Raw genomic sequence first — 27,980 nt, 5'->3', positions numbered from 1 at the left:
CCTTTGCAACCACTTTTATTGCTCCAATCCATCTAAGGGTATGTTCACACGGCGGGGGTCCGTAACGGCTGAAATTACAGGGATGTTTCAGCCTGAAAACATCCCCGTAATTTCAGCCGTACCGGCATGTGCAGGCGCTTGAACGGCGCGTCAATTACGGCCGTAATTAGCGCTGCTATTCATTGGAGTCAATGAATAGCGGCTCCAATTACAGCCAAAGAAGTGACAGGTCACTTCTTCTACGCGGGCGTCTATTTACGCGCCGTCATTTGACAGCGGCGCGTAAATATACGCCTCGTGTGAACAGACAATCGTCTGCCCATTGCTTTCAATGGGCAGATGTTTGTCAGCGCTATTGAGGCGCTATTTTCAGACGTAATTCGGGGCAAAAACGCCCGAATTACGTCCGTAAATAGGCCGTGTGAACATACCCTAAATGTGTTACTCCAATCCTGTGAATCCTTTTCTTGCTAGTAGGCTGGGACAGATATGTATCTGTGTACTCTTAACGACTACATAGGAGCTGTATAGAAAAAATGGTAAGATATTTTACATTTTATTTATTTTGCAATGTTACTGCATTTTTATTTTAGATACATTGCAACAATAAATAATAAAAAAAGAAACAAAATACTTTTTGGCTCCTAAAAGCCCAACTTACCCTAATCTTAAAGTGTACCTAACATTTCATCTGACTTTGCAGAATAAGCTGTTATATGTGTGTACATGTGGAATAACATGATTTCTGACCAGTATTTGACTTGTATTTTGCAAATTTTAGCAGATTTCCCCTCTGCCACTGCAGGCTCTCTGTAATTTTTTGTTTTCTCTGAACTAGTGGATGGAGCCAAACGGATATAATGTCTTCTATACACTGCACAGATAGAAAAGGAGATTATACAGCAGTAATGAGCAGTGTAGCTGAGAATCCAGCACTGAGGTGACATATAACACTTTGACCTAATGCTCACAGCCGTGGTGATTTTGCAAAACCACAGATCCATTGTCTGTATTTGCGGTCCATTTGTCCGCAAAAAAACCTTCTGTAGTGCATCCATGCGCCATCAATATTCACAAACTGCAAAAAAGGGTAGAAAGAGGCATTTTTCTCTAAAGATACAATTCAAAATTTCTTATCCTTTCTTGTACTTAATTTGTGCAAAGTTTATTGAAACGACAATGACAATTTAAAGACTAAGCTGTGATGGCGCTACCTAAGTCCTACACAATAGAAGCCAGTGGGGCTCATTTATAAAAAATGGATCCTGGTATGATACTTTTTTGTCTTTGAAAATGTTGCACATATTTAAAATCATGGTAAAGAATTTTCATAGATCCAGCCACTAAGTGTGACTTTTTTCTGCACCTGCATGCATCCTAAAATTGACTAAAACTGTTTATACATGTGGCAAAGCGATAGACCTCTAAAAGCCACACGTCCCAACCTCAATGTGACGAGGGAAAAAAACACGTCTGCACACATTTTATCAATATAGTGCAAGCGTAATTTTATACCCCAGACATATGACAAACAAAGCTGTATATTTGCTATTCACTGTCGGCTTTGCATGCATAGATGTGTATGTGGCTGCCCATTATCCTTATATGACGATTAACTCTCATCTTATTGGATATATGATGGAAGTGATCTGACTATTCCCATATTCCTATATCCACAGGATATGCCAAAAATGCCTGGTAGGTGGGAACAGTACATTGTCCCCCTGAACCCTGTTTGCCGATGCAAAGCTGCCTCAAGTGGCCACCAGTCTATGGGAGTTATGAAAAGAGATTAGCAAACAGTGTGGACACCTCTCCATTTAGGGTTATGCAGCTAGTGACTGTTTCGCAACAGGCAATGGGTCAAGGGACCCATTTTCCCAATACATAGGTGTGGGTCCCAGAGGTGGGACTCACACCTTTCAGGCATTAATATATGCTGCAGATATATGATAAATGCTTAAAATAGGAAAATCCTTTTAAATATCATAGGTTTTAGGAATACCTCACTGTTTCATATAAATAGTTTCTATAACCCCTACCCGGCATCCACCGTATTTATATGGAGGAAGTCAGGAGGGAAAGTATGAAGCAGGCTCACGGGCTAACACTGCTCAATTGACGGAAAAATAAAAAGGTTATGGCTCTCAGAATATGGCGAATATTTTTAACAATTCGTCTTTTCCTTGTAAAAGTAGTAAAACGTAAAAAACTATATAAATTTGGTATCGCCGTAATCGTATTGACCAAAATAAAGTTAACATGTAGTTTTTACTGGACAGTGAACCCTGTAAAAACTAAACCCAAAAAACTATGGCGGAATTACAGTTTTTTTCCCAACATTTTTTCCAGTTTCCCAGTACATTATATGGTACATCAAATGGTGCCGTGAAAAATTACAACTCGCCTCGCAAAAACAAGCCCTCATATGGCTATATCGACAAAAAAATGAAAAAGTTATGGCTTTTGGAAACTGGGGAGGAAAAAACAAAAATAATAAAATGAAAAATGGCTGCGGCAAACTGTCTGCAGTTTACAGTAAAATGTTAATACTATGGAGAATTCTTTAAAGTACTGTTATATGATGAAATTTCATGTTGTAAATTCACTACTGTAGAGGTTTAAGTATGTAATTTGAATTTGGTCCTACTTATGAAGACACCAGAGAGGCATGTAAATGTTATTTCACAATAATATAAGCTACTGGAAAATACTCCCAATATCCCTGTAAAAACATTTCAGCAGTCTAAAGAATTCAATAAAATGAACATATGGTACTGAACAGGGGTGTAATAAATAACCAAGGGGTCCTATAGAAAAACTTGGTATGAGACCCCATCCACAAGGACCAGATCAACGTTAAAGCAATCCTCCAATATTAGCTAAAAATTTAACGTTTGCTGATGAACGCAGATTAACTTACCTGGTGCCCTCCGTTGTTTCAGTAGTCTGAGTCACTCTCCCCTGCGGTCCGATTGGCAACCGTTGCTCACGCGAGCAGCGTTAGGTATCATAGCTGGCGTAGATTTGCTTTAGAATTTATGCCAATTTAGGGCATAAATGATAGTAAATTTTTTAGGCCACAGAAAGCTACTCCTTTCAGTAAGCTTTGCCCACTTTATGGCAAAGTGCCGTGAGCAGTGCAAATGCCGTAAAAGCCAAACTTTGTGGCGCAAATTGCTATTTTTCAATCTGGCATAGAGTGATTAATAAATTTCCCCCAGAGTTAAATGATAAAATTGTGTCTACCTGGATCCACCACTAGAGGGAGCTTTCAAACTTGCTGCATACTATTTATACATTATACTCAATAATAAAAGAGTATACAGTTTTATCGTTTAACTCTGTCTGTACAGGGGATTTGGAGCTCTATGTAAAACATTGTAGCTCTGACTGCTATAAAGGTATAGTATGAAATGAATCAGCACAGAATGCTTGACCCAAAAATGACAAGGTGCGCATTGAGTTTAAGTGTTTAACCTCTGTCCTTGACTTAACCTTATGTGATGACTTTCTGCTGTATATAATATGAAAATCAGTGAAACTATTATCAACTCCCCATGCAGTTAGCATCATAAGTCATTCTGCCTTGCTATACATTTCTACTGTGGTCTTATAGAGAATCAGGGAACTATGGGCTCCCGAGAAGTAGGGGCAGGGCTGCAATTGGTGACCTTACATTGCGCATATGAATCCTTAATGATTGACCATATACATGTATGGCCATTGAAAGTTATTTATAATTTATAAATAAATAATATTCAACTATAATCTGCGGTATAATCTACGGCTATCTGTAAACAGGGAGACGCGCTGCCGACAGGAAAATAACGTATGGGGACGAGCAATCATAGTAACGACCACTTGTTACCTTACATAGCTCCTTGTGACAGGAGCAAACGAGCGCTGATCAACGAGTTGTTTTGTTGATTGCCACTTGTTGCACCAGCCGAAATTGGCCGGTGTAATATGATCTTTAGTCTCTGAACATACAATCCAGCTAAGCTTCAGTCATTGATCATAGCTCTGCTCTAATCTAGCAGCATTTCAAAGCATCAAATACTTAAGAAAATAAATACTAAACAAAGGTATCGCGATACATATACGTTCAAGGTGTTGTCTGGAAATGCACCTCATCTTAAATCTGAATAGTTCTAAATTGGAACATAGTAGGAGTTGATACAATTGTAAGGTTTCTACTTTTAGAATTTGTGATCAAAATAATTGAGTTGGGAATTCAGTCTATCACTGTGTCCAGAGGGAATGCTTAAAAACTATTGCCCACTGGATATGAACTAACACTTATTTGCAACTGTTTTTGAATATTGCAATAATTTATAGGAGCACATGTATTGCATGTTTTGTTTTTTTCTAAAAAATCTAGAAGAGACATATGGTACACCATTTTATAATCTCAAATAATGAGTCCCAGTTACTATTATAAAGGATGTGCCCTCAGGCATAAGAAAAAGTCATTATTCCAAAGTCACATTGTGGTTTGGTTACCCTTGGTCATAAACAATGACATTGCTATGAAGGTATTGTGACACTTTGCCTGAGACCTTATGTTATGTTGACCTTTGTGCCGCAAATCTCAGAGGACACAATAGTCAACTGATGTGACTACAATTAGTCTGCAAGATATCAATACAAATTAAAATGCTATTTTGAAGCTAAAAAAGGTGTTGTCAGCTCCAATTTGACTATGTATGCATATGTATTTTATTTGATTTTGTATTCTGATTGAATATATTTCTCTCATTGTGGAAAGTGAGTTTTAGTTTATAGAACAATAAGGTGACCTCAAAGAATGAGAATGTAAGCAGAGATACATTGCATAAAAATCAGGTATAAATGTCATGTTATTGTAAATTAATGAATCTACGATTCGATTTTCTTGCTAAAATTCCATGCGGTTTAAGAGGTTACTTACTATAACATAAATAATATATAGTTGATGTTTTATGAATGGATTTGTGCTTATTAATACAGATGATATGACTGAGAGCATTGCAGTTTGCTAACCTTAATGCCCGGGCCTGAAAAGACCTTAATGAGCAGCAACATTTTTCTGTTTTTGCCTTTCTGCCTTTCAGCAGCCATAACTTTTATATTTTTTTATGGACGTGGCTGTATGAGGCCTTGTTTTATGTGAGAGAAATAGTATTTTTCCGCCCGCAGTTTGGGGGTAAAAAAAATAATTTTTATGCCGTGAATATAGGAAAAAGCGATTCTCGGCATTGTTTTTCTTGTTTCTTTTTTATCCCGTTCACATTTCACGCTAAAAATAACCAGTTAAATTAATTCGTCAGGTTATTACGGTCGTGTAGATTTTTTGTTTTTATGTCATGTGGGGGCAATAAAATATATTTTATGCAAAATAATTACTTTTATTTGGGACTTTTTTATTTATTTACTTTTTTGTTACTTTTTTTTAAATCCCATTAAGGGATAACTTTATTTATAACTGTATTTTTTACTTATAATGTATTAGCATACTCCTGTATGCTAATACATTACACTGTGTCACTATGACACAGGCTGCTGTTAGGGCAGCACATAATATGCCCAAACAGCAGGCAAATGGAACAAACAGCCGTGACGTCCTTTGTAGGTCCCCAGGGCTGACTGCAGAGGGATTCTGCGGCAATCAAAGGGTTAAACTGCTGGGGTTGCAATGTTTTCCGACCCCAGCTGTATTTAGCAGGGTGCTCTGAGATTAGGAGCTATTAGTTACATCTCCTGCTTAGAGGATGAGTGCTCACACGAGCGCTCATCAGCCTCATCTACAGCGACGCCAAAAGACGTAGTTGTAGACTGGGGACTTGCACCGCCTGATGTCAAAAGACGTTGGGCGGTCGAGAAGGAGTTAAATACAATTAGGAGGTAACAGACACTCATAATAGTAATGTCATCCATATTTATAGGAGTGTCCCTGAGAAAACCGTCAGGAAGAGAGACTCAGAAAACACTACAGAAATTTAGATGCTGCTATGGTTGTTCTCAACATTTATTTTTAACAAACAAAGCAAAAAACGCTCCACCAACTATTGGAGTCCATTGTTAGTAAACTTTGAACCACCACTTTCATACTCATTCCAACCAGCTTAAAAACAACACTCATCTAAGAGTTATTAAAGAGTTATTAAGGAGAATCGTTGGCGTTTACACCCTCTTGACTAGTAGGCGATTCATTACCTTATTTGGTACCAAAAAAATGGGGACATATCTCCGGAACGGGGGCCATAAAAATAAAATGAAAGCACTACTGGATTCCTGGAGACAGCAATAATAAGGTAAGACTGCTGTTTCACTTTCTATGACCTAGTGACAGTGCCTGACAACCGTCCAGAGTCAGCTGAACAATACAGCTGATTCTGGGCGTTGTCCCGCTGTCCCAGATGGCCTGCGGTATGTCACGGTTACAAATGTATGTGCATCCTTAGGACACAGATACAGTTGAATTCAATGGTGGAGCAGGGAGCCGTCAGCTCTCTGCTCCACCAGTTACTATGTGACGTCTGAAATGAGCGGCTTGGTGCAAACAGGCACGATGCAGTGATGTCATCATGCCTGCCTGTGCTGTGCCACACACAGCACAGACCAGGGGAGACCTGCAGAATGATCAGCTCCATTTGCCATGGGAAAGGGCCTAGGTGAGTATTTATTTTATTATTTATAGGAGGCACAATTAAGCCATTATACTGTGTGTGTGTGGGGGCACTATGGCGGAATTATTCTGTGTGTATGGGGGGGCACTAAGGTGGCATTATCCTGTGTGTGGGATGCACTATGGGGGCACTTCGGGGAACTATACTGTGTGGGCGGCACAATGGGGCAATATACTGTGTGGGGGCACTATGGGGATATTATACTGTGTGGGGAGGAACTAAGGAGGCATAATACTGTGTTGGGGCACTATGGAAGCATTATACTGTATGGGGAGGCACTACGGGGGCATTATAATATGTGGCGCGGCACAATGTGGGCATTCTACTGTGTGGGGAGATGTACTCCAGGTGAAGATGCTCTTTAACAGTAAACTACATACGCCACACAAAACACATCTGTGTGTATTCATACAATATTGTGTTAATAACATCATTCCTTTTATCTGTCACTTAAAGCGGTTATCTCATATGGCATATGGTCGTCATAAAGGGGAGTCTCCCACTCTGGGATGCCCTCTATTGGCCAGAGCAGGGAGCCAATTTCCCGAGGCGTAACATGAATCTCCTATGCCACAAAGCAAAATTTGTATTAGGTACCAAATACCATATGCCATTTATAGTACTGGTGTCTACTTATGTGGCAGAGGGGCCTTATGGGTCTTTCGGGAAACAAGGCCCTATAGCTACACCCCTGCAATTTGTAACAGTGGTTCTCACTTTGGCGTATCTTCTGCGTCCATGTATTACTTACCCGGCAATTAATTTGGCTTATTTCAGTTTCCCCTGGCAAAATCAGCTGACTGCCAGGGGTTTCTTAATCCAGCCAGTATTTCAATTGTTAGAGCAACACTTTGTGTTCCAGATCTGATCTTCCTACTGTAATTGGAGATAGGGAGCTGTTTTGAGTCACCTGCTCACCCAAACTCTAAATATCAGAACCTCTCATAATTTTTCCATTGGGGCCTCACCAAATAAAACATGGTGATAACTATTTGTCAGAGTCCATGCCAAAATTAAAAACAAAAAAACATTTCACGTTATCTTTTACTTCTCTCCTGAACTCAGTATAACATTAAAATAAGTGAGTAAATAAATAAGGTAGTAAATTATGTTTCAGTCGGAGATAAGATCTGTGTCAAAACTTCCTCCTCAGTTGCACCTCACCAAAAATAGGGGTATTCGTACTATATTCTTCCTCTCTTCTCCCCGTCTTTTGGTGTTCTCTAAAGAAGCCCTCCCGATCTGCGTCACTATTCCTATAGACACTTCCAGGGTATGGAAAGGAGGACCTCCTTTCTAGGATTTAGATACTTTTTTCACTGGTGTACACCACCAATTATGATACGTATGTTATATTAGGAAAGGGAAAAGGGGAAAGTGAGCGCAAATTAATTTTGTATTTTAATACTTTTAACATTTTTAAAAATTGAAATACCGGTAAGAGCAGGCATATATTGCCTAATGGGAAATAGACTTATTGGTGAGTTGTCCCTGTTTTTATTCACCCTTATATAGACTGTTTATCTTCATATTTCTTTATTTATTTGTTTTTTTAAATTATTTATTTACTTTCAGATCCCGTTATTTCTGACTTTATTTTGCTGCCTCGTTTTATCATCAAAAGCGGTCAATATTAATAAATGGGAATAGGAGGGAGAGTAAATTATAATCCGAACTCCTGTATATGTGCTTCCTACTACACACACTGCAAAAGCTTATTATAGCTTTTCAATATCCAGTGCAGCTGTGAGATGCCAACAGCATGAAATTTGGCATTGTGGCAAACAGACAGCAACCCTGGATGCAAAAGGGTACATGTTATGTTACTCTATAAATTGCAGTGAGCAGCGGCTGGTTTTCAGTCTGACCATCAACATCAGGCTGAGATCATACTACAGCACACTGTGTTTGGTGATCTGTGACAGCTCACTAGTAACTATAGACCTATGAGATCTCTGCCAGCCGACACCGCAGTGTTTGGGTGTACGACCACAGGTATACTGGCTGAGAGAGAGAGATAGTCTCCCCCATGGAGGAAACCGTGATCAGCTGGCCGGATTGTAATCCAGGCTCACCACACAAGCTTTCTGACGGCTGCACCGCAATATTTTGGTGTTCAACCACGAGCACTCGTAGTTGGACAAACAATATCTCCTAGCTCCACAACTGTCTCCGCATGGTAGTAATGCCGATCCAACTGGCTGGGGCAAAATGGATAATCAAATTGTAATCACTCCCTCAATTTTACTTTCCCTGCTCTATTGCTGGATTCGTCCCTACACTTCCAGGGTTCAATGATGTTCGTGTATCCTAGCACCTGCCACAATTCCACCTGTTTGAAGTCGGTCTCAGCAAGAGTAGTTCTATACAGAGAATATCAAGAGAAGATAATGGAATATTTATTGGAACCAGTGGTAAAGACGTTTCCCTTTTCTTTATCTTTAATAATGCACTTTCAGAATTAAAACCTGGATAAAAGCATATTTCATAGTAAAAGTCGTCATCTGGGATCTGGATATACCCAACTGGTTTTGCATGCCAGCTTCTTCAAGGCCCACCATTCTAGATTCCATTCCATCTTTTTAAAACATTCTACCATAGTGTTTACAAGTCACATTTATATGCCGTAACAAAACATCATTTGCCAATAAAACAGTTGACAATCTAATATATTTAGCCCATTTGGGGACACTGGATTTAAAATAGAAATATATTTCATTTCTATCTTTTGAAAAAGTTCTTTCTTATTTCACCTCCCCTCCAGATTTGTTTCAAATGGCATCTGTCTGATGCCTTTAGACCTGCAGGGGCTTTGTTGTGCTTTTCTACAAAGTATCGGACATTAACCCATACTAATATTATTTAAATACTCATTTAGCCTTGTTTTTAATTTCCTGCCTGTTCGTCCACTGTATTGATACCCACAGCTGCACTCCAATATGTATACAACATTTCTTAATTTTAATTCTTTCTAATTTATTTCACTCCCTGATTTTTTGGTAGAATGAAAGAGTTCGCCTTTTTTTTGTTTTTAATGTTCTGCATACTTTGCAACATTTGCAAAAAAAAATACCTTTTTAGTGAATCTCCTTTTTTCTCATCCCCTAGATGACTACGCATTAAATAGTTCCTTTATTGTGCAGGCATGTTTATAAACCAATTTTGGTTTATCAGTTAACAGTAAGCCTAAAATTTTATCACATTTTAAAATGTGCCAATTTTGATGTAATATTTTTCTTATTTATCCCACTGTCTCTAGAGAAAATTGTAACAAATAATTGCATAATTTCTTCACTCTGAAAAATGTTCTTATCTCCCGTTTTTTTTGTTATCAATGTTTCCCTATTTATTGCTCCAAAGTTCTCTAATGGTTCATTGATTGTCCTATTGGGGTAATTATTTTCTTTACATCTTTTTATTAAGCTAGCACTCTGCTCTTCAAAGTCATTTCTATTGGTGCAGTTGATTTTTTTATACATATTAAATCTTTTGCTATATTACTAATCGAAGGTTCAAAATGAAGTTTTTCTGAAGCTGTGGGAGCTGTGACAAGGCAGTCAGGAAAGGTGCCAAATTTATCACAGTGGCGCACGGAGCATGATAAATTTGGAGCATCTAGCTAGACATGTTAGACACTTTTCTCTTCCTTATACCACCTATTGGTTGGCTTAGTTTATGCCAATTTTTAGCAACAAAATTTTGGTGCATGTGCCACATTTTAAGCCACATCCCTTTTTCACAAAACCACACCCCCTTGTCGATCATGACACAAGAAGTGTCTAAAACAGTTAATAAATGTGGCACACAAGGTGTACGCTAGAATTATGGCTCAATTTAAGACAGAATTCTGGTGCAATTTGAATAGTAATTCGGCCCCAAATGGGTTTAACATAGAATTAGACATCTACTGTTTTATTGGAAAACTATGTTTAATTATGGTGTATTATGTATCATCCCCGTTTGAAACTGTTTGGTACAGTCCATAAATCAGGAAGTGAGGAGGCTGACTCTCAATTATATTAACTGCTGTAGATCTTATCAGGCCAGAGTGAGGTCACATGACCCAACTAAAGAGAAGAATTCAAATAGAAAGGAATAACTATATAAGGTAATATTCTCTGAGTATATATATTAGGGGATAGGTATCTAATGATACAAAGAATAAAAACCTGTCTTTAATGTGAGCATCAAACTCTACGGTAGAATGGTTTCAAATAATGGAATAGAATCTGGATTGGTGACCAGTGAGAAAGTTGGCAGGCGAAACCAGTCACGTACCCTCCAGATCCCAGATGTCCACTTTTATCATGTGATATGCTTTAAACCAAGTTTTAATTTTGTAAGTGCAATATTAAAGTTAGGGAAATATCTTTACCACTGGTTCCACAAAGTATTCCATTGTCTTCCCCCTGATATGCTCTGTATAGAACTGCTCTTGCTAAGGCCGACTTTGGACAGGTGGAGTGTGTGCAGGTGCAAGGAAACACATCGCTCTGCAATGAACAACTGGAGGTTCACTAAGTCCGTTGAGCATACCTATTGCGATAGCCAAATGGAAGATCATCGAACCCTGGTAGTGGCGAAGGTCAGGAGCGATTCTTTCGGGAATGCCAAAAGACGGGGAGAAGAATGTAAGACCATAGACTTTTCAACCCACGGTTAGTGGTGAGAGGTTTACAGTAACAACTTTTCATACTGTGAATACCTGAAATTGAATTAAAGACTTTTCTATAGCTCCGAGTCCACCCATATATAAAAAATACATTGGCATCTTCAGAAGTGAGACAAAGGTCTCGGACTCTGTTATTTATTTTTATTAACAACTGGGGGAAGCCTCACCAACGAGGCCCGCCTCACTGTTTATGGAACACTGGTATACATTATAGACATATACTTCTTTGCTTTCTCCTTTCTTTCTCTTCACCCTCTCCTCTTTTTGTGTCTGTACCTTTAGGCCCCATGCACACGAACGTAAAAATGCCCGTAATTACGGGTCCATAGACTTCTATTGGCCACGGGTACCTCCCCGTATGCTTACGGGAAGGTGCCCGGGTCGTTGAAAAATATAGAACATGTCCTATTTTAGGCCGTAATTACGGCAGGGGCAGCCCATAGAAGTCTATGGGGCTCCCGTAATTACGGGTGACTACGTGTGTGCACCCGTAATTACGGGATCGTTGCTAGGCGACGTCAGGAGATAGTCACTGTCCAGGGTGCTGAAAGACTTAACTGATCGGCAGTAACTCTTTCAGCACCAGGGACAGTGACTACCGATCACAATATAAATTAACGTGTAAAAAAAAATAGAAGTTCATACTTACCCAGAACTCCCTGATTCTTCCTCCAGTCTGGCCTCCCAGGATGACGTTTCAGCCCATGTGACCGCTGCAGCCAATCACAGGCCAATCACAGGCTGCAGCGGTCACAAGGACTGCTGCATCATCCAGGGAGGTCGGGCTGGATGTCGAAAGAGGGACGCGTCACCAAGACAACGGTCGGGTAAGTATGAATTTCTTTTACCTCGGAAAGGGCTGCCCTTCTCTCTATCCTGCACTCATAGAGAGAAGGGGCTGCCGATTAGTGCAGTGCAATTTTGCAGCGAAAACGTGCCCGTAAATACTGGTGCAATATGGGTCGAATACGTGTGACCAAGGACCCATATTTACGGCAGTATTTACGGGAGGGAAAAAATGCGTTCGTGTGCATGAGGCCTTAGTGTCTACTTCCATCAGTAGACAAGGTGGTAGGAATTCCCTAATACATGACACATCATATGAACACTAGGAGCTTGCAATGTAATCTCCTCCTTTTATGGTTTACATTAGTTTAAGCAGATGACAAATAGTCATTCCTTTCAGTTGAGGACATGGTTTACATACAAACTATATTGTTTTAATAGTGCACCATGAGACAAATCTCTGCAAGAACTGAACTGGAAATAAGCTTCAAACTGCTCCTTCTTTTTGCATCAAGCATTAACTGGCTATAATATATATATACAATTTATAATGATTTCTTATGTTATGATATTATTATCATAACATAGTTTTGATATTATAATTTTGTTATTAAATGGTTGTTTCCATCTTATAAAGTGATGTAATCTCTTAGAGGTCGGACCCCCACTGATCCTGAGAATGAAGGGTCCGCAGCACTGCACCCCATTAAAGTTTTCACTGCACAGTGGCGGTACCAAATAATGGCTGTGTAGGGAACTGCAGCACGACCTGATTTACATTAATGTGAAAAACAGTGATGGGGCACTGCAGCTCCTTCATTCTCAGGATCGGTGGAGGTTTCAGAGGTCAGACCCCCACCTGATCAGAAAGTAGTGTTATATCCCACTTTGAGATCGGAATAACCTTTTAACCTTGAAAAAAGTTGGCAAGTGTCCATCCCCAGGTTATATAATTCTTACAGGTGTCCCATTAGAAAAAAAGAAAAAAAAAAAACAAATAAATGTTTTAGAATTTGAAATGCACCATATGTGTTACTTCTACCATGAGACCTTGAATCTTTCAGTGGCAGACTATATCGTTCTAAACTATATTTCCTGCAGCCATAGCTCCAAATGAAAACAAAATTGACACTAATATTTGAATAGATAAATTTTATCCTGATTTCTGCCCTGTAGTTATGCATCTTAATAACTCTGCTTCCTTCATTTGTTTTATCTTAAAATATTAACGTTTTTGTCTATCTGTATTCTACTCATCAGGTTTTAGAGGGCACAGAACTATAAAACAAATTTTCAAAACCTTGTACCTGTAAGGTGAATGAGAACTACTGTCAGCTGCAGTAAAATTCTCATGTTTTATTTTTTATTTACCAGTATTGCAACAGTCACTTGAAAAGCTCAGAGTCCAGACTATAAACAACACAGATCTCTCTTCCTCTCTCCAAGCAGGAAGTCATAGCAATAAGGACTAGGTTTGTGTTCAAGCTCATGTTTTCATCTGGTGGACTACTGAGAGTCCACTATATTCTAACATTGCATTTCAGCATTTTGCTGTGTACAACCCTAGTGGCTCGCTGGTTGACCTGTACTGTTGGTAGTGCACATTCCTGAAAATATTATTATTCCTGACAAAGCAACGGAAAATGGCATTTTTAAACTTTCATTTATGTCGGTTGAGGTATAAATGAAAAAAATAATAATATTGGGTCATTATTTTAATGAATACGTTCAACCTTCCATATATTCATTTAACAATTTATATCACTATACACTGATCCGCCATAACATTAAAACCACCTACTTAAAGGCTATATGCAGGGCATTTTTTTTTTTATAAATAGATTAGTCAGTGTGATTAATGCAACGTTGTAAATAGTTTTTATTGAAAATTCGTTTTACTTTTGTAACGTTTACTGTTCTGTTTTCTCTATACAGAACAGCTGTATCGTTCTCTTTACACTGAATCCGTCAGTCCAGCGGACGTGACGTGTTTAGTGTCGGTGGGTCCTGCGTTTCTCTGACATGCAGGGTCCACCTGTAATCTATCACATCTAAGTTATGAACTTAAATGTGATCGTTTACAGATGTGACCTCTTTTTGGTAGGTACTAACCAGTACATATAGGGAACACCCCCAAAAGACCTGCCATTTTGGAGATTCTCTGACCTAGTCGTCTATCCATTACAATTTAACCCATGTCAAATTGTCTCAGACCCTTAGGCCATGTTCAGACATGGCAGAATTTTTCCGATGCAATTGTTGGTGCAGATTTGAGGCAATTACGCAACTAATCTGCAGCAACATTTGCATATTTGACAGGTCATTCAGACATTGCAAATATCACAGCGGACTTGCCACAGATTTCAGTTTTTGCAGTGAAATTCCGTTTCTTCTCCGCAATGGAATGAGCATGCTGCGGAGGGAAAATTCTGCACCGCAGCCTAATTTCCGCACAGTTATTTTCTGCAATGTCTGAACTAACTTTCCTAAAAATGTATAGAAAGAAATGAAAAAAAACGGCGGCTGCAGAATTCCACTGCGGACTGTCCGCAGCGGAATTCAACAGCAATTCCGCCACGTCTGAATACACTTGCCCAATTTTCCTGCTTCCAACACATCAAATTCAAGAACTGAGTTCACTCTGTGCCTAATATATCCCACCCCTTGACAGGAGCCATTATTTAGATAATTAATGTTATTCACTTTACCTAACAGTGGTTTTAATGTTATGGCTGATCGATGTATATGACAAGTATGTTTATTATATTGTGAATTTTATCAGTAGAGTTTTCTCATTTTGTAAATATGTGTTGCACATTATGTTGCTTGAACTGCCTACTGCTCTTTACCGTCATTTGAGCAGGAGTCTTAAGGGAACAGTTTTATTTATTCTTCAGGCATACATACGGTATGTTAATGTGCTATTCCCAGTGTTTGCAGATATCAGAATGCAGAATGAAGTTATGAGGGATATTTTTGTGTATAAATATGGAATGTTTAACAGTCCTTTTAGCTAAAGAAAACAAATTCAGAATCTTCTGTTTTAGTACAATATCTTACTTACAAATTACAGTACACCCTTAATGAATGTGTATTCCTTATAAATACTAAAACCATAGTTCTAATAAATATCAAGCATGGGGTTTTAGGGTGTATTGTGCAATTTTTGCAGCAACTTTCTCAAAATCTCAAAACTTTATACCCAGTGGCTGCTCTTCTTAACAGTCAACAGAATACAGATGCCTTTTATGGGGCCTTTATTCTATCAATGAGAGAGTTAAAGGGCCGTTGTGATCAGGGGCGGACTGAGGGGGGACATGACGTAAGTCGCCCACATCCTTAACGACTGGTCTAACTTTTATCAATTGGCCGTTATCGAAATGATTTTTCTAATAGATAACGCTAGATAATACATACCCTTCTTGCTTACGGACTCCTCCTCAGCTTTGGAAGCTGACGGCATCTAGAGTCAGGACGTTGGGTGCAGCAGTTAATAAAACATCTTGACATTGCCAGGGTTAGGACTATGTATGCAGCGCCACCTGAAGATGAAGGGGAGCCCGGTAGCAAATAGTGGAAAGTATGTGGAGCAATCTGGTCTAGGGTATGATTAATTTAGGTGTCTGGTCTAGAGGGGCTTCATTGATTTAGTGGTTTGGTCTGGGATCTGCAATAATTAAGCGTTTTTTTGTATAGAAATAAGGTCTGGTTTAAATGGAGACTTTATGTAATGCAACCAATGGTTTTTAAGTATAGAGCTACAGCTGCAGTACAAAGCAGTACATTGAGTTGCATGCAATCTTGCGGACTGCAGCTGTCACTTGATAATTAAAATCAATCAGTAGCACTACACAAATTCTCTGTATAGCCCATATTTATTTGACAACTGAGTGTTACCATTCCCATTGTTAATAGGATCTGTCCTTACAAAGTTTTAGGCCCCATGCACACGACCGTACATTTAGTCCGTAATTACGGTCCCATTAATTTCTATGGCCCGTATATTTTCGGGAAGGTGTCCATGCTGTAGAAAGGCTCCGCAAAAGATAGGACATGTCCTATTTTTTGCTATTTACGGACCGTGCTCCCATACTTTATATGGGAGCACAGTCCACAAATGCAGGTGGCTGTCCGCAGCTACCAGTGGCCGGCCGTGCCCGTAATCATGGACCGTGATTACAGGCACGGTCGTGTGCATGGGCCTTATACACGCAGTGATGATTGGACACTGTCAGAGTGTGTAGGGACATAGTTCTTTTTACAAGAGGAATGGTAACACCCAGTTGTTAATTTATTCATACTTTCCCAGGAGGAATAACAGGGGAATAGCACAATACAGGGTTTTAAGAAAAAGTGCTCCAGAATTGTTATTTCATGAGTAATACAAATATTTAACAGACATGTCAGAAGAGCTGATAGGTCCTCTTTAATTGTTATGTATTCTGCCTGTGACTGCGTCTGGTCAGTACTGTATTATTTTGTATAGTCTGCATGACAATACACTGCAGAATGCCAGTGTAGTTGTATCTGACCACTATATGGCTTAATATTGGTAATATTGGTGCTTGTATAGCAGTAGTGTACAATTGTTCATACTTGAAAGAGTGACCCTGTACCTTAACATGTGATCAGGTGTTTCTGTGTTCTACTTTTATTTTGCTCCTTGGGTTAATGGTGGGGTTTACATATTCAAGGAAATAATATTCAAAGAATAGACGGGAAAAAGGCTGGCACTGTTAAAATTCAGACACTGCAATACACCAGCACGGAGTTTCCTTTTTCTTTCGGCAATATATTAACATATGGACTCGGTTGATACAGTTGCCCATGGGGTGCTCATCCACTAGAACAGAACAAATTCTTAATTCCAGCCAGGAGGCGATGTCTTTTCATTCTCCGGACACTCCGGTAATGTTAAGTAAGTGACAGCACAGCGTGATCTCGCGAGATCAAGCTGTGAGGTGAGTACAGCTGTACATGAATGTAGAGAAGTGTATGACGCTGATTGGTCAGCGTCATACACTTCTCTTTACAACGCCCACTTGCTCAAAAGTAAAAAAAACACCCAGTTGGGCATTTGGAACAAAATAGCATAAAACGAAAAATCATCATAACTCGGTCAGAAATAAACGTTATAAAAAAACAAACCTGTTGTTATCTACATTACAATGCCTTTCAGATTAGGTAGGAGATAGTGAACTTATACTCTTGTGACAGAGTATCTTTAAAGTGAAACTCCAGTCAAAAAGTAAAAAATTCAGCTTTTGTTTAGTCAAATGCAGCACTATATCATTCAAAAAGTGTTATGAATGTCACGATTGTAGAGGTTGTCTTTTTACTAGGCTGACCATGATTAGGCCTTTGCTGACCATGATAACTTGACTATTGAACAGCACTGGTATGAGCCACCTGGCATATTGCATGAAAAATAGTACAACTGCTAACCACTACAATCGACAGTTAAAGTATTTCCTTTTCTGTGTGCAAAGTAGCCCATGCCAGTACTGAAGTGGTCAAGCGGTCATGGACAGCACAGACATCAGCTGTGGCCCAGTAGAAGACAGTCGGGATCTCTGCAATAGTGGCATACAGGTAAAAATAATTTTGGAGAAATGTAGAACTCCATGTGATTTGCCAAAATCTGAATTTTCACTCTGTCTGGTTCCACAGAAGTACCATTTCTTTACTACTTGAAGGACATTATTTTTTTTTAGCTTCCTCTTGAGTATCATCCTGGTTATACACACCAATCAAATCTAAAAAATAAAGGCTAACATTTCATTCAAACATTTTATAACTCTCTCTTGAGTATTATTCTAGTTGCTCAGCCTAATCTGTGCTTAAAATAAAATTTAGATTTGATCAAAGATTTAATGAGACGGAATTAATCTAAATTCATTAACTTTTAAACAGCTTTTGGGGATCCCAGTCCATCTGTTAAAGTACCAAACGGGGGACTGCAATTTATTTGGCATTAAGAATGTAATCAGCATTTACAGGAGCCACACTCAGTACAGCATTATTTGCCAAGAGTACCAATTAAGCCAATGTGAAGATGCCAATCATTTGGAAATCAATTTGGAAATCATTTGGCCTATAGCCTGTCTAAACTGTGCAGTTGAATTTTAAACCCCATAGAGCAGGAATTATTATTTAAGGTTTTTATACTGCATGAATATTCCACTGAATAAAATATTTAGAATGAGCAGCCAACCTCAAATATGACAGAAATATGACATTCCATTTATACCAGGTAAATATATTCCATGTGATATGGTTAGGGTATGTTCACACGGCCTATTTACGGACGTAATTCGGGCGTTTTTGCCCCGAATTACGCCCGAAAATAGCGCCTCAATAGCGCTGACAAACATCTGCCCATTGAAAGCAATGGGCAGACGTTTGTCTGTTCATACGAGGCGTATATTTACGCGCCGCTGTCAAATGACGGCGCGTAAATAGACGCCCGCGTAGAAGAAGTGACCTGTCACTTCTTTGGCCGTAATTGGAGCCGCTATTCATTGACTCCAATGAATAGCAGCGCTAATTACGGCCGTAATTGACGCGGCGTTCAAGCGCCTGCACATGCCGGTACGGCTGAAATTACGGGGATGTTTTCAGGCTGAAACATCCCCGTAATTTCAGCCGTAACGGACGCCCTCGTGTGAACATACCCTTACAATTGTCCAGTGGAAGTTTTTCTTTGAGTTCAATGATAGAAGTTGCCACCTAGATCCCTATAGTACATTCTCCTTAGAAATAGATTGTGGAACTTGTGAAGTTAAAATGATAGTTTAATTGTAGTTTCAACAGAAAATTTATATAACAGACAGAAACTAGATAGATGAAAAATCACTGAACTAGAAAAACTTTTATCAGTCAATTAGATAATGACCATCATTGAGTGGATTGCTAATGTTGACCATAATAAATAATACTAACGTCAAATGACAATTTGTACAAAAAAATATAAACAACTCAAGAAGTACAGAGAAATCTGTAGTTCGCACCTTATATCTGTATATTTTAGTTAACTAAATCATACAATTATTAGTTATACCAGCAAGCAATACAATGATCAAGAAAAAATGAATAAACATTTGGTAAAGCTGAGTAGTTCCCCACATCACTATGATTTAGGTAATTTTCCATAGAGGACTATCTTTGCACAGTAGATTCAACAATAGTACAGAAGGCATTACAGCTACAGAATGATGATCGAGAAGGACCTACCAACTTTGGCTCGCATAATGACTTCTCATTGGACAGTGTGCTGAATATGGCTGTCTGAAAGAAACAAAGCATAAATATATATTTATAAGCCAAAGCCATATTTTCACAGAAGCTTTTACTTGCCTTTCAGGAATCATCAGATATTGCTATAAATGTTTAGGTTCAAATTCAATGACATTTTGTTGTATTTTTTTGTTAATGAGTTGCATGAAAAATACCACACATAATATTAACTAATTTATTAAAGTGTCATTTACTTTTATACCTTCAATTCAAAGTATTGTCCCCTTTGAAAAACCTCTTCCAATATATCCTGGAGGTAATATAGGGGTCGGTGGGTTCTTAAGATCAAGACAGACCATTATTAACCATATCTCGTTTTTGAGGACCAATAGTATCACGTTTAGTGGGCGTGCCGTATAATCCTTTACTGTCCCTGCTTCATCACAAAAGTTAACAGCTAGTTAATGGGGAGGCCTGCTTCACAAAAAAAAAGGTTGTCTAAAGAGGAAAAGCCCTTTAATTCTGGATGGATTCAAGATGTTAGTGTTTTATAAAAAATGTAATTAATAAAATATTTTGACAAAGGCTTCAAAAAAGAAAATGTTAACTACATAAAGCAAACCCCCAAAAATTACTCTCAATGCCCTGTAAAACGCGGTCCAATAATCGTGTCTACCATGGACAACTGTACAAAAGTAGATACTTTTCTGAGAGGCAGTTGTTTGTGAAGGATATGTGGAGACCGGTTGTTTTAATTCTATGGGTGAAATACTATTATGACGGAAAATAACATCAATGGATTCTTTAACATGTGCTGTGAATTATCTTTTTGTTGGCTGCTGTTATCAATATCCTATTCAGATTTGCTATACTTACTTTACTTTATTTGTCATTAATTTTACTACAACTCCCGCCTAGGGATGTGGCCGCCGCATCCATGTGGTAAATGAACGGTGTCTGCTTGCTCGGTTGTATCTGTAACACCTATAGAAGTAAATGAAGAAAGCTGTTCACATGCGCGGCCAACTCGCCATTTGTTTTCCGCCAGGATGCGGCATCCGGCACCCTAGACCTGCACCTATCAGACATTTATGGAATATCCTGTGAATATGCCATACATTTCTAAGATGGGAATACCCCTCTTTAGAGGAAAGTGCTTCCTAACACTGATGAAAATTATAGGAAATATAAAATGTGATGTCACTACATGCTAGCTTATCTCTAATAAGTGGCGTACTCATCATGGAGACAGACCGCGCCGCTATGGGCCCAGTGGTGAGAAGGGGGCCTGGATCTGAACTTCTCATGCTTCCTGACATATAGTAACAGCATTTTCCTGCAGCCGCAACTAGGCGAAGCTCATTGCAAAGAGATTTTTACAGCTTCCGTTGAGTACAATGGTTACTGTATGAATTCATATACATTGAGCTCCACCTAGTGGTGGCTGCAGATTTGGGGATAAGATTCACAGCAGACCAAAGAGATAAAATATACACATTAACCCATAAAACAAGTATATGTAGTAAAATACAAGAAACAGGGTATAAAATAATGGTCCCGTTGAAAATTCATAAAATCTGTAAGTCGTATCCTCCAAACTGTTGGAGATGTGGTGTAGAAAATGGGTCATTATTTCATATATTTTGGGATTGTGAAAAGCTTAAAGGGAACCTGTCACCAGCATTTCACCTATTGAACTTTACTTATCCCTCACTGGCCGCTGCTATCAAAAGTTCATTGCCGTTATCCCCGCTCCTAAACTCCTCCTCTGACTGTAAATAACGGTCTGCAAACATTTTGCGCCTTTTATCGTAATAATCCGGTGTCCCTTTGTGCGCACACACCAGAAGAGGACATCAATGCACAAGCACAGGATTTTGTATGCTGGGGGAAGGCGAGGAGCTGCCAATCAAAAGTAAGGAGGCGGGGTAAACTCGGAAAGACTTGAGGAATGAAGATTTTACTCTTTTCAAACGAAGATTTAACTCTTTTCAAACAAAGATATGACTCTTTTCTGCTCATTTGCATACAATGTGGGAACACTAAAAATCTGAATAGTAAAGCTTCAGAGCCGACTAAGAAGACAATTATAGGTTATATAGAAATTATTTTTCACCCACTACCACCTGGTATTGCTGGTTTAATAGGTGAAATGCTGGTGACAGGTTCCCTTTAAAGTCTATTGGAGAGAGATCAGTAGAGCAATAAGACTGGTAATAAAGGATGTGGGACCTGAGCTCTTCCTTCTGCATCACAGTGATATCCCATACAAACAGTATAAAGATTTGCTTCTTAAAAATTTGATAAATGCTGCAAGAGCAGGTATTTCTATGAAGTGGAGAGATCGGAATCCACAATCAGTGGATGCCTGGCTCTTAAAAGTAAAGGATATTATGAGAATGGAAGATCTGGTAATATATGGTAAAGAAAAGAGACGGAGATTTCAAAAAACATGGGTAGAGTGGATTCGTTTTTTATCTCTTCTGAATACCAAGTAGAACTTTCAAAAGATCATGAAAGAAGAGACTGACCAGATGATCCCTGTGGGGTGATTGAAGAAGTTTATATTTCATAAGTATTTCCCCTCTCTTTTTCTTTTGAAAGACAGGATGATAAATAATACATACTGTATAAATTCATATGCATTGAGCTCCCCCTAGTGGTGACTGCAGGCAGACAGTTTTATCATGTACTGTGTAGGGAAGCAGCGGATTTAGAGCTGAATTGGGGAGATTTATCATTGCATTTATGTCAGTTATCCGGTGTAAATACATTGGAAAATATGGTGTACAGACTGAGCAGAGAAGATTAACTTGGCCACTTTTTAGAAAAAAAACGTCGGAATAGGCAATAAACTGTTAAAATTGTGAATTTTAGTGTAATTATCTTGAGATCATACCCTGGCTGTGCAAATAAAGCCCCCTGCTGCCTTTACCTGTGTTGTGCAAACAATTGACGAGGGTGGTCTCCACGAGAATACGATGTAAGATATCAAGATAATTATACTTATAAGAGCACATTTTTTTCTAATTTAAAGAGTATCTGCACTTTTAAAAAACTTTTCATGTCATAGAGACATATCAGAAGTTTTTATCGGTGGAGGCCAGGTGCTGAGACCCCCCACTGTGACTGAAACAAAGCTGCTGAAGCGCTCAGCTGACCACTCTGCGCCTTCTGCTGTGATCGTTAGGCTGAAGATGGGCTCATAGATGATCTTTTCTTTGCCTGTTTTCAGCCTGACAAAGGTGCATGCCCTAAGCTAAGAGCTTCTGCACCTTCGTTTCAGCGACGGTGGGGGTCTCAACACCCAGCCACTCACCAATAAAAACTTATGATATGTGTGAAGGATTTGCCTGACACAGCTTCTGTGTCGACGCCCGTGGTTAATCAGCCTGCATCTGTTCCTAGGTCTGCTAGAGTGACCCGATCTGCTACCACTCAGGCTGGTAGGCTGAGGAGTGGGAGAGCCTATCGCAGCCTGGCCAGACTGTTCTAGCTCCCGCCCTTGGTCCACTTATACCTTCATTTGCTGCTTGTCTTTTGCCTGTGACTCTCCTGTTTCCTGGCTCTGCTGTTCCTGCTGTTACTATTGACCTCTGCTTCATATTGACCCTGGCTTGACTGACTATTCTCCTGCTCTGCATTTGTTACCACGTACACTCCTGGTTTGACTCGGCTCGTCCACTACTCTGTTGCTCACGGTGTTGCCGTGGGCAACTGCCCCACATTCCTTTGCTTTTGTGTTCCCTTGTCTTGTTTGTCTGTCGTGCACATATTGAGCGTAGGGACCGTCGCCCAGTTGTAGCCGTCGCCTAGGACGGGCTGTGCAAGTAGGCAGGGACTGAGTGGCGGGTAGATTAGGGCTCACCTGTCTTTCTCCCTATCCTGACATTACAATATGCCTCTATTACATATTTAAACGTTTTCTGAAAGAGCAGTTACTCTTTAATTTATGTGTTTAGTGATTTAAAAAAAATTGTAATGTAAATGTATTAAAAAATTTATTTTGTTTTAGCCCTGCAGCTGCTATGTAATCACTATACATAGAAGCTACATAATGCCACTGTAAATGAATCCGTCAGTCAGCTGGACTGACGGATTAAGCTTAAAGCTGCATTAATAAACATTATCCATTTTAGAATAAGGTTGTTACACTTAGAGTAAGGTTGTCACATAATTAGAAAAGTGATGGGGTCTGAATACCTTCTAAATGTACTGTAGGATGTGTTGTTACAGTTAAGTCCAGAATTATTTGGACAGTGACACAAGTTTTGGCATTTTAGCTGTTTACCAAAACATATTGAATATACAGTTATATAATCAATATTGGCTTAAAGTGCAGACTCCCCGCTTTAATTTCAGTTTATTACCATTCTAATTTGAGAAAGGTTTTAGGAATTACAGCTCTTTAATATGTAAGCTGCGTCTTTTTCAAGGGACCAAAGGTAATTGGACAATTATCTCAAAAGCTATTTAATGGGCTGCATGGGCTATTCCCTCATTAATCAATCATCATATAAGCAGGTAAAAGGTCTGGAGTTGATTCCAGGTGTGGCATTTGCATTTGGAAGCTGTTGCTGTGAACACACAACATGAGGTCAAAGGAGCTTTCAATGCAAGTGAAACAGACCATCGTTAGGCTGGAAAATATGAAGAAATCCATCAGAGAGATAGCACAAATGTTAGGAGCGGCCAAATCAACAGTTTGGTACATTTTTGAAAAAAAAGAAAGCACTGGTGATCTCGTGAACTCCAAAAGGCCTGGACGTCCATGGAAAGCAACAGAGGTGGATGATCGCAGAATCCTTTCCATGGTAAAGAAAAACACCTTCACAACATCTACCCAAGTAAAGAACACTCCTGGAAGTAGGTGTATCAGTATCTAAGTCTACCATAAAGAGAAGACAAATGCAGCAAGGTTGATTGTGAAAGTTTCACAGGATATTTTTGTTCAACCCCTTGAATTAAACCTGAAAGTTTTAACTTCAATTGCATCTCAGTTGTTTCATTTCAAATCCAATGTGCTGGCATGTAGAGCCCAAATCATGAAGATTGTGTCACTACCCAAATAATTCTCGACCTAACTGTATATGTAACATAAAAGACCTTCAGTTATCCAAGTGATCATCACAAAAGACTAAATGTAACACCGGAATCCCAAACACAGTTAACAAGTTTCATTAAAATATGACAGCAGGGTTTTGTACTGCAGTCTAATCTTCATCATCCACATCTCGATTAAGTTAATTGCTGTTCGCAGTAATAATAGCTAATTAAAGGTCTAGCTACACAGAATAGCTTGGAAAAACCATGTTGACTGCCGCTGCCTTTCTAAACACTTAATAACATACCTAATTTCAAATCCCAATAAAAACATCATAAAAATTAATGGGTTTGAACAACATTTCACCCTCAAGGTCATACAGCGGGGAATGGATGATAGTGAGATATGAATAATTTAATTCCACCAATTTTAAACAGTCACAGAGTTTACTGAGTAGAAGAAAAACATCATAAATTTGTATCACGGTACAAGCCATTTAATCTATGTCTCCATGACATAATTAATGAACTAGTAGTGTGCAACAATGCATTTAGCATAAAGATCGTTGTCACATTTTATCTCAGCATATAGTTTGTACAAACAAGCAAGAAATAATTCTTATCATAGAATATATAAAGTAGTAATTTGGGGAGGATTCACATGAGCAGGGTTTGTGTTGTTTTTTGCGACATGATTATTGCAAACTTTTTCCGACACCGCAAATTTTTTTACTGTGATTTTGCGCAACCGCAGTATTTTTTGCTGCGATCATGTTAATACACGTTAAAAGGGGTTTTGTCAGAGATTTTTAAATCTGTAATTATGGGCTCAAAATTGAAGATTAATGAACTATGCAATTACCAATTTTGCTCTGGTACCGTACCACCTGTCTGGTAGGTCCTCTGTTGCTCCAACATGCGGATGTGATGTGACCTCCATCGTGACAACACATCAGAGGATCGGCATGGCCAATTTCTGGCTGCAGCGGTGATTATCCGTCCATAATGACATGCACATATATTTACATCCCGGAAAAACCTTTATGATGTAAAGAATATATTTGGAAAGTTGTGAAAACATTTAATATATTACAACTTCCTGTTGTACAACTATGAAGAAATCTATTATAAAAAAGAACTCCCAAGAGATTTGAGTACTTAGTACTCAATGATGGCTATTTTCATCAAAGTAATTATGGAGGCACAGAACCCAAGGCTAATGTGCTCAGGAAAGGACAGAGTTATAAAAAAACAACACATTTTATTAAGGTTAGCAAGCCCAATAGCAAATCTGTCATCTCCAAAGTACACAGCTTAGGCTTCGTGCACATCTGCGTCGGGAGTCCGTTCAAGGGTTCCGTCTGAGCTTTCCGTCAGGGGAACACATGAACAGAGTCCTAACTGAAACAAACGGAACTCATAGGTTTCCGTTTGCATCACCATTGATTTCAATGGTGACGGATCCGGTGAAAATGGTTTCCGTTTGTCACCATTGTTGAAGGGTTCTGTTGTTTTGACGGAATCAATACCATAGTCAACTGCGCTATTTATTCCGTCAAAACGACGGAACCCTTACACAGCGGTGACAAACGGAAACCATTAGCACCAGATCCATCACAATTGAAATCAATGGTGATGTAAATGGAAACCTATGGTTTCCGTTTCTTTCAGCTTGGATTCCGTTGATGGGTTCCCGTGACCGAAAGCTCTAACGGAACCCATGAATGGAGTCCCAACGCAGATGTGAACGAAGCCTTAGAGGGAACAGAGCTACCCAGGGCCTAACGAAGGCTCCCCAAACAGATGGCAATGCATTATTTATGTAAGGCAATAATGTATTGGAATGCATACGTTAGTGGAAAAAAAAAACGACAAAAAACTTTTTTAAATAAATGTAAAAAAACATAAAAAAGTCCAAACAATATTCTACACTGCGGAAATACAAAGCAAATACACGCATATGTGTAGGGTTATGTCCCTACAGACCGGGAAAAGATATCAATTTGTTTATACATTTTCAGTAGGAATAACAGAGGAACAGTACAGAGTTCTAAAAAGAGGTGGTCTAGTATTGTTATGGGGAAAACAAGAATTTAATAAAACCTTCATTCAAAACAGCCAGCGGTGGCTTAAAGAGGCTCTGTCACCAGATTTTGCAACCCCTATCTGCTATTGCAGCAGATAGGCGCTGCAATGTAGATTACAGTAACGTTTTTATTTTTAAAAAACGAGCATTTTTGGCCAAGTTATGACCATTTTTGTAGTTATGCAAATGAGGCTTGCAAAAGTACAAGTAGGTGTGTTTAAAAGTAAAAGTCCAAGTGGGCGTGTATTATGTGCGTACATCGGGGCGTTTTTAATACTTTTACTAGCTGGGCGTTCTGATGAGAAGTATCACCCACTTCTCTTCAGAACGCCCAGCTTCTGCCAGATCACGCTGTGACGTCACTCACAGGTCCTGCATCGTGTCGGACGAGCGAGGACACATCGGCACCAGAGGCTACATTTGATTCTGCAGCAGCATCGGCGTTAGCAGGTAAGTCGATGTAGCTACTTACCTGCAAACGCTGATGCTGCTGCAGAATCAACTGTAGCCTCTGGTGCCGATGTGTCCTCGCTCGTCTGACACGATGCAGGACCTGTGAGTGACGTTACAGCGTGATCTGGCAGAAGCTGGGCGTTCTGAAGAGAAGTGGATGATACTTCTCATCAGAACGCCCAGCTAGTAAAAGTATTAAAAACGCCCGATGTACGCACATAATACACGCCCACTTGGACTTTTACTTTTAAACACACCCACTTGGACTTTTGCAAGCCTCATTTGCATAACTACAAAAATGGTCATAACTTGGCCAAAAATGCTCGTTTTTTAAAAATAAAAATGTTACTCTTATCTACATTGCAGCGCCTATCTGCTGCAATAGCAGATAGGGGTTGCAAAATCTGGTGACAGAGCCTCTTTAAGTGGTCACATGTGTCGACATGACATTATCGCTGCAACTATGTAAACAAAGTACAGCAGGAAACACCAGGGCGGCAGTTCCCTACATTACCAGGGAATCCCTCTGTGAAAGTGATTAAAATGTTTAAATTATTAAATCTTGAATAGACTCCATCTTGTATGGTGGCAACCATTTTGGATAGTTGGAATCCATCTTGTGGCCTGAGAAAGCCATTTTGAGATTAATAGGTTATGATTGCTTTAAAAAGCTGAAATATGTATGTCAGCAGTTGTCTGAAACAATTCTATGTTATGTGTTCTCGAATTGAATTATTTTTGTGTAATAAGGAGCCAATCATCCTTGAGAGTCTTGAAGAATTACATTGTTTACCATAAGGGAGGGGTCAGCCTGACTCTTAGCCTTGGAGAAGAGGTTTGTTTAATATAAGGGAGGGGGTAGTCTGACTTCTAGCTTCTATGACACGCTATATTTTTGGAACTCATAGGTTTACATTTAAGACTTCTTCTAAGCCTATGATTGGTTCAGGACAAAACATATTGTCATTATATGCTATTGGCTAAATGAAATCCAAATTAACGTCATATTGTAAACATTGTGAATGATTGGCTG

At 39.2% G+C, this 27,980-nt stretch overlaps 1 protein-coding gene across 1 annotated transcript in view; it reads right to left on the bottom strand.

Moving 5' to 3' along the window:
• RASGEF1B (RasGEF domain family member 1B) overlaps positions 1 to 27,980 on the bottom strand; it is a 456,059-nt gene that overhangs the window by 304,047 nt on the left and 124,032 nt on the right. The window contains exon 3 of the mRNA XM_075861356.1: positions 19,363 to 19,416. Within this exon, the coding sequence (XP_075717471.1) occupies positions 19,363 to 19,416 (54 nt within the window). The remainder of the gene's footprint in view (positions 1 to 19,362; positions 19,417 to 27,980) is intronic.

Source organism: Rhinoderma darwinii, chromosome 1 (genome assembly GCF_050947455.1).
Source record: "Rhinoderma darwinii isolate aRhiDar2 chromosome 1, aRhiDar2.hap1, whole genome shotgun sequence".
Classification (NCBI taxonomy): domain Eukaryota; kingdom Metazoa; phylum Chordata; class Amphibia; order Anura; family Rhinodermatidae; genus Rhinoderma; species Rhinoderma darwinii.
The sequence above is the reverse complement of the archived record's forward strand: the minus strand, read 5'-3'. Positions and strand labels throughout refer to the sequence as shown.